This window comes from Schistocerca gregaria, chromosome 6 (genome assembly GCF_023897955.1).
Source record: "Schistocerca gregaria isolate iqSchGreg1 chromosome 6, iqSchGreg1.2, whole genome shotgun sequence".
NCBI lineage: Eukaryota > Metazoa > Arthropoda > Insecta > Orthoptera > Acrididae > Schistocerca > Schistocerca gregaria.
Window position 1 is genome coordinate 295,621,002 of NC_064925.1, and position 14,818 is coordinate 295,635,819.

At 46.8% G+C, this 14,818-nt stretch overlaps 1 protein-coding gene across 2 annotated transcripts in view; it reads left to right on the plus strand.

Annotated features, from left to right (window-relative positions):
* The window catches only part of LOC126278455 (E3 ubiquitin-protein ligase TRIM9), a 712,180-nt gene that overhangs the window by 637,089 nt on the left and 60,273 nt on the right, over positions 1 to 14,818 (plus strand). For both annotated transcript variants that reach the window (XM_049978580.1, XM_049978581.1), the window contains one exon: positions 13,644 to 13,782. In XM_049978580.1, coding sequence (XP_049834537.1) covers positions 13,644 to 13,782 — 139 coding nt within the window. The remainder of the gene's footprint in view (positions 1 to 13,643; positions 13,783 to 14,818) is intronic.

The following is a 14,818-nucleotide window of genomic DNA, read 5'->3' on the forward strand; positions in this document are numbered from 1 at the left end:
AAGGGAGTCCCGCAGTGTAGAGCGGTACCGTGTAGAATAACCAAGGCTTCGTGGGATGGTCCCCACTTATTGTTGGACGATGTAAGCTGTTCTAGTGCGGTATGGAGGAGACGTTCGTAGCTATAAATGAGCGCCAGGTCTGACTTTAAGGAAGGTGCCACAAAGAACCGACTCATAATGCAGCGCAGGCAGAATTATATTCCGGTCTATTATCGCCATCCAAAGTGAGCGGTACAAAGTGAACATTGGGGGTGTCGAGATAGTATTCAAAACTTCTAATCACCACCAAAAGCACAATGATGCGGCATAAATTTCACTGAGACCAAGAAACTGGGCAAACGTATCAGACTGGTAGTATGGTATGGTATGGTATGGTATGGTATGGTAGTATGTTTTATCGGGAGAATTATGGGAAAGTGTAGCTCATCCATGAAAGATACAGTGTATAGAACGCTAGTGCAACCCATGCTCGAATACTGATAGTGTTTGGGATCCCCACCAAGCCGGATTAACGGAGGATATCTAAGCAATTCAGAGGCAGGCTGCTGAATTTGTTGCCGGTAGGTTCGGTCAGCACGAGGTGCTAGCCTCATGAACTCAAAGGGGAATCCCCGGAGGGAGGGCGATGCTCTTTCCGCAAAGCACGGCCGCAGACGTTCAGAGAACCAGCATCTGAGGACGACTGCAGAACGATTCTTCTGCCACCAACATACATTTCACGTAAGGACCATGAAGATGAGATACGAGAAATTAGAGCTCATAGAGAGGCTTTTCCACGGCCGTTTTTTCCTCCCTCCATTTGCGAGTAGAATATAGAGGAAATAACAAGCGGTGGCACAAGGTACCTACGCCATCCACTGTACGGTGGTTTGCGGAGTATATACGTTGATATAGATGTGGATGACTTTCAAAATATGACATGGCTTCTAGTTCTCAAGGTATACATAAGTAGCCGGCCGTTGTAACCGAGCGGTTCTAGGCACTTCAGTCCGGAACTGCGCTGCTGCTACGGTCGCAGGTTCCAATCCTGCCTCGGGCATGGATGTGATGTCCTTAGATTAGTTAGGTTTATGTAGTTCTAAGTCTAGCGGACTGATGACGTCAGATGTTAAGTCCCATAGTGCTTGAATCATTTGAACCATTTGTAGTCACAAGTGGAATTTGTGTCTTAAAGAAGTCCAGTAAAGCTCACGTATTTGGACCTCCATTTTTACTGTTGTCAGTTTGATGGTACTGTAATAGTTTGAGCCACAATTTAGTCGTATCCCGTTAATATCGAAGGAGTGACAAAGACGAAAATCCTTTCTTCAATAAAAATGGATTATTGTTTAGGTTTTTATGTGTACTTAATCCTAATCCCATAACGAGTAAGTCGTGTAATCCACCAATTTTATGTTGTTTATGCCTAGTAACACAAAATGGATTTTTATCCAGTTTACTGATAGACAAGCCCAAATAGCCGAACAAGTTGAAGTGCCCTCTTCCGTGACACAGCACTAAATAGAATCCGCCCAGCAGATTAACAATGAGGTTTGGTGTGGAGGCCACACTGGATTTAATTTTTAGGCTGTTTTCCATATGCAACTAGGTGAATACAGAGCTCCTACTCACGTCTCGCCTCAGATAGTCAATATGCAAACATTTAGAGAAACGGAATCATACTTGAAGAAGAGATTTTCGCTACACGTAGGCTCATGGGGTATACGCACAAATTCCGTCCCCAGGGAGAGGCAATGGAGAATGGGGGAGGTTGTTGGTGATGGTGTCAGGAAGGGCATGCAACAACCAACTTACCATTTAAGATGCTAAAACCATATACCAATAGCCGATCCCGTAGAACAACTGGCCAGGGCAAAGAAGAAGCTAATTTACGATACATATATACTTTCAACTAAGAATATTAATTGTGAATTGTATTTTAGGACGGGAAATCAGTATTGGTCCAGAATAACCGAGCCTGAAAGAAAATCTTTAAAGTGTATATAGAAGAAAATTTTGGGCAATAAGTTCATGGATCCAAAAAAGATATGTTACTGCCCTTGTACGTTAAGAAGGGCCTAATGAAACAGTACATACAAGCCTATCTGAAGATGTAAAATGTTTCCCCTCACCCAACAGACAGCGCTTTTTTTTACTTGACATTTTAAAAATGACGTTCGATTCTTACCGTGAGTCAAAAATTGCTATGCACGGAGGCTTGGGTATCATTCAGTGAGGTGGATACGGAATTCTTAGACAGCAGGAAGCACCCATATAAAATTATTATGCTGCTGTTACAGCCAATATGCAGTTTGACGACTTAGCCTACTTTGGTGAGCTTCAAGATTTACGTTTTCAACACTCACCTTGATTATTTACTATGAAAATTTAGGTGAGTTCAGCGAAGTAGAAGACGAGGCTAGATTTTATAGTGGTGGATATGCGAGTGTCAGTATGAAGGCCGCCGGAATAGTGCGATGGTAGATTGATGCTGTTTGAAAATGAATTTTCGCTTTTCTGCGGAGGTGTGTGCATTCACCGAAACCTACAACAGGCAATTCAAGGGGAAGAAGCTATATTAGTTCTATAAGGGAAAGGCGGAAACGAAATATAATTCAATGGGCAAACAATTCACACCTAATAAGCATGAATTTTTTATGTTTATTTGGTAAAAAAACTGAAGAAGTGAAAATAGTATTATTTTACACTACAATTACGTTTCTTTTTGTAATTTTCTAGTTAATGACGAAATCACATTGTCAGAGAATCCACCTTGATAAAAAAAAAAAAAAAAGAACAGAGTTCAGATAGGGATTCACTGATGAAAAAAACTGTACAAGTAAGCTATTACCTAACAAAAAGTATATGTTCAAATGGGACTTAGCTGCTAAGGTCATCAGTCCCTACGCTTACACACTACTTAACTTAAATTATTCTAAGGACAAACACACACACCAGTGCCCGTGGGAGGACTCGAACCTCCGCCGGGATCAGCCGCACAGTCCATGACTGCAGCGCCCCCTAGACCGCTCGGCTAATCTCGCGCGGCAAGTATATGTTGTCAGAGGCCAATGTAACTGACGAAAATGACGCTGTGGACACTGTGTCATAAAGTGAACTGTGGTGCGTCTCCAAAACACGACATGTGTCTGTCACACAGAGGACTTCTTGAAGGATAACTGGGAGCAATTTGAAGCAGAAGTGGTGACTCCAGTTTCCAAAATTGAACTTAAACGGCTGATGAAGTGATACGCTAACCGTCACACTTCCGTTGCTACCAATCAGTGACACCTAACGAACAGAATGAAACTGCAGTCATTCACCCAATACCAACAAAAGCACCTCCGAGGAGTTTGATATGCTTTCACCGCAGGCTATGAGACCGATGGTCACCCCAGATCGGACACTTAATTCCACTTAGCTGCGGCTGTAAAACTGAATACATATAGACGAACGTAAACACAATTACTGCGTTCAGAATGAGATTTTCTTTCTGCAGTGGAGTGTGCGCTGATATAAAACTTCCTGGCAGATTAAAACTGTGTACCTGACCGAGACTCGAACTCGGGACCTTTGCCTTTCGCAAAGGTCCAGAGTTCGAGTCTCGGTCGGGCACACAGTTGTAATCTGCCAGGAAGTTTCATATCAGCGCACACTCCGCTGCAGAAAGAAAATCTCATTCTGGAAACATCCACCAGGCTGTGGCTAATCCATGTCTCCGCAATATCCTTTCTTTCAGGAGCGCTAGTTCTGCAGGGTTCGCAGGAGAGCTTCTGTAAAGTTTGGAAAGTAGGAGGCGAGGTACTGGCAGAAGTAAAGCTGTGATGACGGGGTGTGAGTCGTGCTTGGGTAGCTCAGTTGGTACAGTGCTTGCCCGCGAAAGGCAAAGGTTCCGAGTTCGAGTATCGGTCCGGCTCACAGTTTTAATCTGCCAGGAAGTTTCAATTACTGCGTTGCCGAATCACCAGGTTTAAAAGTTATCTGGAATATTTGGTCCATTTTGAAACAGATAGCACCCAGTTGCATAATTTTTACTCCAATATCGCTCACCCAAATACATTGCCCCTCTCTATTTATGTATATAAGCCTTTCTTCTTTTAGATAATTATTTTCGAGGTGGTATTTTGAACCGAAAGTTCCACCGTCAGGGTTTTCAATATTCGCTTGAGGCTTTTCGTCATGGCCTGGTGAAGCAGTCATGCTGAGGAAGAGTCTCAAGTGAATACAGGACATGCTGACTACGAAACTTTCGTTCCGTCATACACATTGGAAGTAAAAGTCTAAAAAACCGAAATACTGACAATCCACTGACATTCAGTCGTAAATGTATATCTTGGTCGTTCCCGTTGATACCCAACCGGGTTTGTTTTCCTTTGAAGACTGCCAGTGGTTTGGCATTGCCTGGTCGCGTTACAGGCTCCGCACAGCAGTGGGGCTGCCGCTTCACTGTCCCCGAGCCTGCAGATTTTGCCTTGCGGGTTTTCTTCGCTAGGGCAGTTCTCTCCTCTACGCCTATAGAGTCTAACCAGCCGCGATTTTCAAACACCCAAGAGTTTCGAACGTCAATATCGGTTTAGGAATGAAAAAAATCGAGAAGAAATGTATAATGAAGGGATAAACAATGCGGTAGAGAAATACAGGAACAGGTGGAAAGAGCATGTGAGCCGAATGCCAGAAGGAAGATTGACGAAACGATTATGGAGATATAGTGTGAGCAACAAGAAACTCTGGTAGGACCAAAGTGGGGTGGGCTCAACAGTAACCTTTGAAGAGGAAACTGGCATACAGCGTAGTCCCTGGAATTGGAGTTCATGATGGTGGTTGTGGTGCTGGTGTTGATGATGGTGATTAAGAAATCTTATACCTTTCACTCTCTGTGTGTGGATTCTCTGAATACTATATACTTAAAAAAAGAAAGAAATACCACTTTGCACTGCTTTAGGATTATAGATACACTGTTCAGTCACATTAACGTGAGCACTTGCCAAAAGCCTGAATAACCATCTCTTGCACTGCGGACTGATGCGAGATGAGCAGGAAGAGAGTCAGTGACTTTCCAGAAGGCACCAACAGGGATGTGGAGCCTTGCCACCTCCAGTGCGGTGCCAGAACCGCTAGGTTTCTCGGTTGGGGATCCTTGGCGCGAAGAGCCCGACTGAGGTGATCCCATAGACGTTCGACTCTAAGTCTGGGGAGTTTTTTATACAGGGGAGAACGGTAAACTCATCCTGGTGCTCTTCTAACCACACGTGTACACTGCGAGCTGTGTGATACGAATGGTTCAAATGGGTCTGAGCACTATGGGACTCAATTGCTGTGGTCATCAGTCCCCTAGAACTTAGAACTACTTTAACCTAACTAACCTAAGGACATCACACACAGCCATGCCCGAGGCAGGATTCGAACCTGCGACCGTAGCAGTCGCACTGAGTGATACGTTGTTGGGGTTGGGTTGTTTGGGGAAGGAGACAAAACAGCGAGGTCATCGGTCTCATCGTACACTCCTGGAAATAGAAAAAAGAACACATTGACACCGGTGTGTCAGACCCACCATACTTGCTCCGGACACTACGAGAGGGCTGTACAAGCAATGATCACACGCACGGCACAGCGGACACACCAGGAACCGCGGTGTTGGCCGTCGAATGGCGCTAGCTGCGCAGCATTTGTACACCGCCGCCGTCAGTGTCAGCCAGTTTGCCGTGGCATACGGAGCTCCATCGCAGTCTTTAACACTGGTAGCATGCTGCGACAGCGTGGACGTGAACCGAATGTGCAGTTGACGGACTTTGAGCGAGGGCGTATAGTGGGCATGCGGGAGGCTGTGTGGACGTACCGCCGAATTGCTCAACACGTGGGGCGTGAGGTCTCCACAGTACATCGATGTTGTCGCCAGTGGTCGGCGGAAGGTGCACGTGCCCGTCGACCTGGGACCGGACCGCAGCGACGCACGGATGCACGCCAAGACCGTAGGATCATACGCAGTGCCGTAGGGGACCGCACCGCCACTTCCCAGCAAATTAGGGACACTGTTGCTCCTGGAGTATCGGCGAGGACCATTCGTAACCGTCTCCATGAAGCTGGGCTACGGTCCCGCACACCGTTAGGCCGTCTTCCGCTCACGCCCCAACATCGTGCAGCCCGCCTCCAGTGGTGTCGCGACAGGCGTGAATGGAGGGACGAATGGAGACGCGTCGTCTTCAGCGATGAGAGTCGCTTCTGCCTTGGTGCCAATGATGGTCGTATGCGTGTTTGGCGCCGTGCAGGTGAGCGCCACAATCAGGACTGCATACTACCGAGGCACACAGGGCCAACACCCGGCATCATGGTGTGGGGAGCGATCTCCTACACTGGCCGTACACCTCTGGTGATCGTCGAGGGGACACTGAATAGTGCACGGTACATCCAAACCGTCATCGAACCCATCGTTCTACCATTCCTCGACCGGCAAGGGAACTTGCTGTTCCAACAGGACAATGCACATCCGCATGTATCCCGTACCACCCAACGTGCTCTAGAAGGTGTAAGTCAACTACCCTTGGCCAGCAAGATCTCCGGATCTGTCCCCCATTGAGCATGTTTGGGACTGGATGAAGCGTCGTCTCACGCGGTCTGCACGTCCAGCACGAACGCTGGTCCAACTGAGGTGCCAGGTGGAAATGGCATGGCAAGCAGTTCCACAGGACTACATCCAGCATCTCTACGATCGTCTCCATGGGAGAATAGCAGCCTGCATTGCTGCGAAAGGTGGATATACACTGTACTAGGGCCGACATTGTGCATGCTCTGTTGCCTGTGTCTATGTGCCTGTGGTTCTGTCAGTGTGATCATGTGATGTATCTGACCCCAGGAATGTGTCAATAAAGTTTCCCCTTCCTGGAACGGTGTTCTTATTTCAATTTCCAGGAGTGTATTAGGGAAGGATGGGGAAGGTAGTCGGCCGTGCCCTTTCAAAGGAACCATCCCAGCATTTGCCTGGAGCGATTTAGCGAAATCACGGAAAACCTAAGTGAGGATGGCCGGACGCGAGATTGAACCGTCGTCCTTCCGTGTGCGAGTCCAGTGTCTAACCACTGCGCCACTTCGCTCGGTTGTGATACGTTGTATTGTCCTGCTGGTATATGGTAATATCTCAGGGAAAAACTAGCTGCATATAAGGCGTGAACACAGTCCCCAAGTATAGATGCAATCTTCCAGAATGACGAGATAACCCAGGGAATGCCACGAAATCATTCCAGAGACCATAACGCTCTCTCCTCCAACCTGTACCCTTCCGAAGACTGCCGCTTCATCTGGAAAAGTCACCTGTCGCCACTCAGTGAATGTCCAGTGAATTGGCGTGTAAATTCCGGCCTTCGTCGCCGATGGACAGCAGTCAGCATGGGTGCATGAAACAGGCGCCCGATGCAGAGGCCCATATGTAGCAGTGTTCGCTGACTGGTCGTTGAGGAGACACTGTTAGTAGCTACTTGGTTGATGCGAGCGGTCATGCACCTCTATTCGCCCGTATACATCTCAGCAGCTGTCGTTCACCCCCGTCATCTGTGATCCTTGGTGCACCCCAGTTGCGTCGGCGTCGGTTCTGGATGACGCCATTTTGGCCATTCGCAGTATACTTCCACCTGGGCGGCACACAGATAGTTTACAGATTTAGCCGTTTCGAAAATGTTTCAACCCTTGGTCCGAAAGCCAACGACCATGCCCTTTTCGAAGTTAGATAACCTCGCATTTTCCGCATTACAACTGGACCTGCATTGTTTTCCTTTTCCGCGTTCTCCCCTCCCCCGACAAGCTTTACACACCTTTCACTTCTACTGCTGCCACCCGCCGTCTGCAAGTGGTAATTGCACGTCGACGTTGAATATAGGCGGTGGTCACATTAAAGTTACTGGGCCGTGTTATTTCTCCGTGGGGACGGCGGAGTGGCCGAGCGGTTCTAGGCGCTACAGTATGGAACCGCGCAACCGCTACGGTCGCCGGTTCGAATCCTGCCTCGGGCATGGATGTGTGGCATGTCCTTAGGTTAGTTAGGTTTAAGTAGTTCTAATTTCTAGGGGACTGATGACCTCATAAATTAAGTCCCATAGTGCTCAGAACCATTTGAACCATTTTTTTTCTCCGTGGGGAACTTACGATTGCACGGTTACATTATTTAATGATTCGCAACAGGGTGCTGGTAGTGCAGATGGGTGTTACTCATGGTGTTCACGCCTTATGATCAATGTCTACAGATCTTTGTAACGCTCCGTTAGCGACATTTTGAATACATCATAAGTAACAGTTCTGCTTTCACATTAGACTCGTCGGGACTGTTACATTCCCCGCCACAGTAACATCTCAATTGAGTCCCGAGCGTCGTGCTATGCCGTTAGGAATCCGCCCAGTCATGGCATCTGCTGGTGGAGGACACAGCCACACCGGAAGACGGGAAGGAAAGACGCCCGCATGCCGTCACTGGCGACGCTATCTGATGTCGGCCCGCATGCTGCCTAGAAACTGGACTCTGACCTGGCTTATTCTGATGCTTACGACAGGGTCAGTACCTGTCAATCAGTTCGGGGGAAGGCTGTTGGAGTAAGGATAGTTCTTCATTGGACGATTTCCGGCGGCATCTTCTTTGTGGCAAACGGGTTTTATCTAGGTTATGTTGGAAAAAGAATGTCTCCTTCAGAAGGGCAGTATAACTAGAAAGAGCGTGATTTTGGTAAAATATCGTTTCATGTTTACTTGCGATGTAAAGTCAACTACTTGCTGAGACTCCACGCTGTCGTTGAAGTCGGTGAATGTACAGAATCATACGGCAAACGTGCATGTTGAACCCACAACTGTGTCATCTCTGTAACAGATATACGAATTTTAGGTGAACTTTGAGAGGAGGAATGTAGCTTGATAGCCACGCGTTATTCTTCGGTCCCATTGGGCTTCCATGTATTTGATCCAGTGCCCCTGACGCTTTGTTATCCTTGTGGAATGGAAGTTTTCCTTCTGCATTAGCAAATACGCTTCAAAAGGTAAATTAGCGCCATCATAGGCGGCTTACGGGTGTTTAGAACCGGCCAATGTGACCGAGCGGTTCTAGGTGCTCCAGTCCGGAATCGCGCTGCTGCTACGGTCGCAGGTTCGAATCCCACGTGAGCTTATTACTTTGTTTCTAATACAATTATTCACCGTATTTTTTCATCACACCTTGTTTGTTACAGAAAGGAGTTTTACTCAACACTCCAGATACTCATGCACATAACAACGATGTCCTTTGTCAACTTGATACGGACGTATTCCCATAGCTGTCATACACACCACAGTTTGATATCAATTTGAATATATTTATTCGCGCCAAATACCATCTTCCTAAACACCAAAAAGGTTCAAATGGCTCTAAGCACTATGGGGTTTAACATCTGAGGTCATCAGTCCCCTAGACTTAGTACTTACACCTAAGGACATCACATACATCCACACCCGAGGCAGGATTCGAACCTGGGACCATAGCAGCAGCGCGGTTCCGGACTGAAGCGCCTAGAACCGCTCGGCCACCACCGTCGTCAGCAAGTATCTGTACATAGCTAGCGTAAGATAGACTTGGTGGAGGAAGATGATTGCTACGTGTACAACCTGTAGGCCTGAACGCAGCGTATTGTAATGAGAGGCGTCCGGGGTCATGCGGGACCAACACCTGCCAGTTGTTACGAGCACGGAGGGTCGAGCTGAGCCGTACCGACGCTCACAATGTATTAACCACGTCTATCGCCGCCGGCCGCTTTAAGTAACAGCCTCTCATTGTTTGTTATTCTACCCGTCCGGGCGGACAATAACCGCTGCCCGTTGTTGTACGCGAGGCGAGATAACACCGTTGTCTAAACGTAAATGGGGAGTAAAAGGTTAATTCGTCGCTCTTTCTTTTGGGGCTGAGCGGTGCCGCAGGCCCTGCGAGCGGGATCGTTAATACCAGCCAGCCAGCCAGCCCAGATTAAGTTGCTCCGGCGAGAGGTTGGGCCGAGGCGACGGAGCGGCGAAGGAGCGGAGGAAAGGCAGCGAGAGGAGGTGGAGCCGTGTTGTACCGCGTCTAGTGGGCGCCGGAGAACCAGAGCCTCGTCTCGCTGTGTGAGGGCGCAGGTGCTGTTTCCCTGCTGCGGAAATGCCTCGCTGGAGACCCGCCACAGCTATACCTTCAAGAGCGCTCCCTCCCTTTCCCAGCTCTTTCGTTTAAACCCCCGGAAGACACACTGCAGGTGTAGTGGCGGTAAGGTAGCAGCAGCGATTCCTTGTCGAGATTTGCCACTGCTGTCTTTGCCACTGCTGCTGCTGTTGCAATTACTTTAGCGTGAAGTAATACTGGCAACGCGCCATGTTTGCATGTAACGGCAGGCTCTTGCTTATCCGGCTTCTGGATTCTGCGTACATGGATCTACGAATTTGAGAAAAATATATGAAGTATTGCGTAATAACATTAATTGAATTTTCTGTCAGTATTCGTCAGTATAAGCCAACGGCCTTGCCGCAGTGGTCACACCGGTTCCCGTCGGATCACCGAAGTTAGGCGCTGTCGAGCTGGGCTAGCACTTGGATGGGTCACCGTCCGGTCTGTTGGCAAGCCGTGTGCACTCAGCCCTGTGAGACAAACTGAGGAGCTACTTGACTGACAAGCAGCGGCTCCGGTCAGGAAAACTGACAACGGCCGGTAGAGCGCTGTGCTGACCACGTGCCCCTCCGTATCCGCATCCAGTGACGCCCCTGGGCTGAGAGGATGACACGGCGGCCGGTTGGTACCGTTGGGCCTTCCAAGGCCTGTTCGGATGGAGATTTCGTCAGAATATGACAATAGTATTGAGTAGGAGACACTAATGTTCTGAAAAACTATGTACCGAGTTCCTCAAAAGTTACGGTACCACTCTAGTATGTTAAAGCACACAAACTAATTAAGGTACTCATACCATGTTTGGCTTGTGTTACGTAGTATCTCACAAAGTTCTTACGCAATTTATCAATTACAACATATCACGTTTGGTGACACGCATAACATCCAGTCTGCTGTATCCACACTCGGCGCAAAATATCCCCATCAAATGTGGTAATGGCACCAACGGTTCCGTTCTTTAAATCACTAATGTGGTTGACGGGCTTTTGGAAGACTCTATCCTTGACGTATCCCCTTAGATAGAAGTCCATCAGTGTAATGTCAAGACGACCTAAGAGGCCAGGGAATTGGACAACCCCTGCCAATCCACCGATCTGGAAACATCTGATGTAGAACACCTCGCACAATCTTAGCCCAATATGGCGGTGCACCATCTTGTTGGAAAGCGACTGTGTCTTGCCGGTCAGCCAGTTGTTGTAACGCAAAACAAGGTAATTGTTAGAATTAACTGTTTTATTGGAGAAAAAATAATTCCACAATGGGATCAGCCGTCAAACATCACCACATATTCACTTCCGGGCTGTCACGTACATCTTCCGTCACAGTATGCAGGTGTGTTATGCCCCAGAGGCGAACATTGTGTTCGTATACCTTACCACACAAGTGAAATGTTGCTTCACCAGAAAATGCCAAGTTGTTTAGAAAATTTCTATCCTCCGTTATACGGCGAACTGCATAAGCTGTGGCTTATCGTCTGGTTTCAATGAGTGCAAATGTTGCCGTCGGTGTGAAACGCGTGCCAGGGAAACAGTGCATTGTCGCCTTGGGGATTCGCGGCTGTTGCGACGCCCTCCGAAGAGACTTCTGCGATGAACTTCGCAAGGCCAACCGTGAGGCTTCAATTGTTCCGCGTCGTCCAGTATGATGTTTCACATCAACGTTTCCTGTGTGCATAAAGTTCCTGTACGACCGGCGTATCGAACAAACTATACTGTATCTGGAAGTTCCTTTGAACCTGCGGGTTATACGTTTGTGAGTATTACAGCGCCGTCTATCACAAAGTGAAAAAAGTGGTCCAACTAAAACATTTATATTACTTTACGTACTATACGAATATGTAATAAAAATGGGGGTTCCTATAAAAAAAAAAACGCAGTTGATATCCGTTTGACCTATGCCAGCACCATCTAGCGGGCCAACCATAGCGCCATCTGGTTTTCCCATGTAAGCTAGACAAGTTTCGTTCTTTGAAGTTTTTTGGTGTGACGCTTATTTCGTGAGATACTTTTCCCGGTCACGGTCAATGGACCACCCTGTATATAGATGTTATTTGCTCACGAACTATTTAAAAGACGCCAATGTTCAGCTTGGACCTTAAAGTTTTGTGGAGATTGTACTTCGTTGGAACAACACGAGTTCGAAAAATGGGACTTATGTGTGTTTTTACTTTGCATTAAAAGCTGACCTTTTTAAACGACGCCTTTCTTCATCTTTCAATTTTAATTTACTGCGGATGTCTTTTCATTACGGATCGGCCCAGTTGGAAACCTGGATAGTAACTATATGTTTTTAATTTATATTACAATCTTATCCTTGTACTTTACACTCTTATCATTGTTCTGTTATGAAAATTACGCCAATGTTAACTTGGCTCTTTTGTAACTGCTGCTGGATGTATAGTGCTCGGCTTTTAGTGTTTCAATTTTTCATTAAGAACTTATGTTTGTACATCGATCTCTCTTTGATATTCTATTGCAGAAGCTGTAGTTATTTAACATGGCACTTTCGTACCTACTGTTGGCTGTATGAAGTACAGAGGTGTCCAGAAAAATGTAGACATTCTTTGATAGTCAGTATAGTGGAGCAAAATGACATAACATCACAGTTCTTGCACGGAGGGAAGATTATTTCATATGTTCAGAGTGACCCCCATTAGCAGCCAAACAACGTCAATTGCGCTGAACTGTTGACCGAACTATGTCTGTCAGTGTTACCGGTGTGATAGCTGCACAGGACGCCTCCATGGTTTCTCGTAGCTCGAACAGTGTAGCTGGAGTCTGTTGATAAACTTCATTTTTCAAGGTCCTCATAGACAGAAGTGGAGAGGTGTAAGGTCTGGAGACCGTGGTGGGTACTCAGCAGCCCGTCTTCGACCTATCCATCATCCAGGTAGATTTTCATCCAAGAAGGCTCTGACACCTCTGGGGTAGTGAGGGGGAGCCACATCTTGCTGCAGGTAAAATTTTTCATTTCATAACACCTCACGGATAGTAGATAAAATCGATGCTTGCAGCGTATGAAGATACACCTCATCGGTTACGGTACCTTCAACGAAGAATGGGCCGATCAAACTGCAGGATGACACATCACACCACACATTAACACCCGGTAGGTAACATGTTTGTCCATTTTTGCCCAGTGGGCTACGCTACTGCGCAAAAATTGCAACGATATGTCATTTTATTCCAAAGATGTTAAATATCAAAGGGTGTCTATATTTTTCTAGACCACTCTGTATTTGATAACGTGAACATCCGCAAATGTGAAACATATTTACACCTTCAGTTGCTAGTGATTTTCTGAATTTATTCCATGAGCGGTTTCGAACCTTAAAGCTTCATCTTCAGGTGCCACCACGTAAAACACATGTTGCGGTCGGACCAGTCAGTCACTGGGAATCACACCCCCGTCAAACGCATGGGAACATGTCGTGCTGTCCAGACGACTGCTGTCGTAATTGGTCCTCCACATTTAAAAAATATATGAACCCTAATTTGTTGATTGTAGCGATTTGTGTATGTGTCCGCAGGAAGTGTACTGCGGCAAGGAGACGATATGCACCGTGGACGGTCTGCACTTCAACTCCATGTACAACGCGCGCGTCAAGGCCTTCAACAGCACCGGCGAGGGAGACTACAGCGAGCTGATCGGCCTCCAGACGGCGGAAGGTGAGTCCCACCCTTCACTAGTTGCTTCCACCAGACCAAGTATGGGTCCGTTTCCAGGTTCTGGGTCCCCGGCATAAACCACGAACAGACTGTGAGTTTGTAGCCGGCCGCGGTGGTCTCGCGGTTCTAGGCGCGCAGTCCGGAACCGTGCGACTGCTCCTAGAACCACTCGGCCACCTCATCCGGCTGGAACGTGTCAAGTGCACAAGAAATACACATATTAAACAAGATTTTTTAATATATATATTACAATACACAGTTAAAGATTAATATTTCTATTATTTACCCCATTCCCTTAAATGGCACAAAATGCACACTATTGGTAGGTAAGTCAGTGACTAGAGTTGCATTTCTCTGTGACTGGTAGAACGACACCAGAATGTGTTAACGTTGTTCGTGTTTAGAGTTGTTGCATGACCTCGTAGGGTATATAAGGAGTTTGAACAGCGTCAGATGTTAAGTGACCACTGGGAAGGAAACGAATGAAATGTAGCTTTATTATCAATTAGACTGATCGCGATTTTTATTTTTTTAAATTGCAGTAACTCCAGTTACAATCAAAAAAGGAACGAACACGCTTTTCGGATATTGAGTCTTAAGTTTCTGTTGTTTATTCCGTTTTTTCTTCTCATTATTAATTCGTAGGCTTGTTTTTTTCTACGATAGGAGTTCCTCCAAACTATATGTGTAATGTATTACAAATATCACTTACACGTGAGGCTTAGCGTTCTCAATTCCCAGGCTGAAATAAATTTGCTTTCTACGAGGTCTACAGTTTTTTCAAGATCTGATCGGTCGCGAAATTAAAATCACAGTGAAAACCCGCTGGAGCTTTGGACAGGTGTTTTGCACTGTATCTCTAGCATGCCCATCCATCTCGTAACGTCGCTTTTCTAAGTCCTAAACGCACAGTGAGCACATGAAGAGGCGCAGAACGATAGGTCTCCTGCCAAGTGGTAAAACGACCGTGTGAGGGGGAGTATTCACATCTACATGACTACTCTGCAATTCACATTTAAGTGCTTGGCAGAGGGTT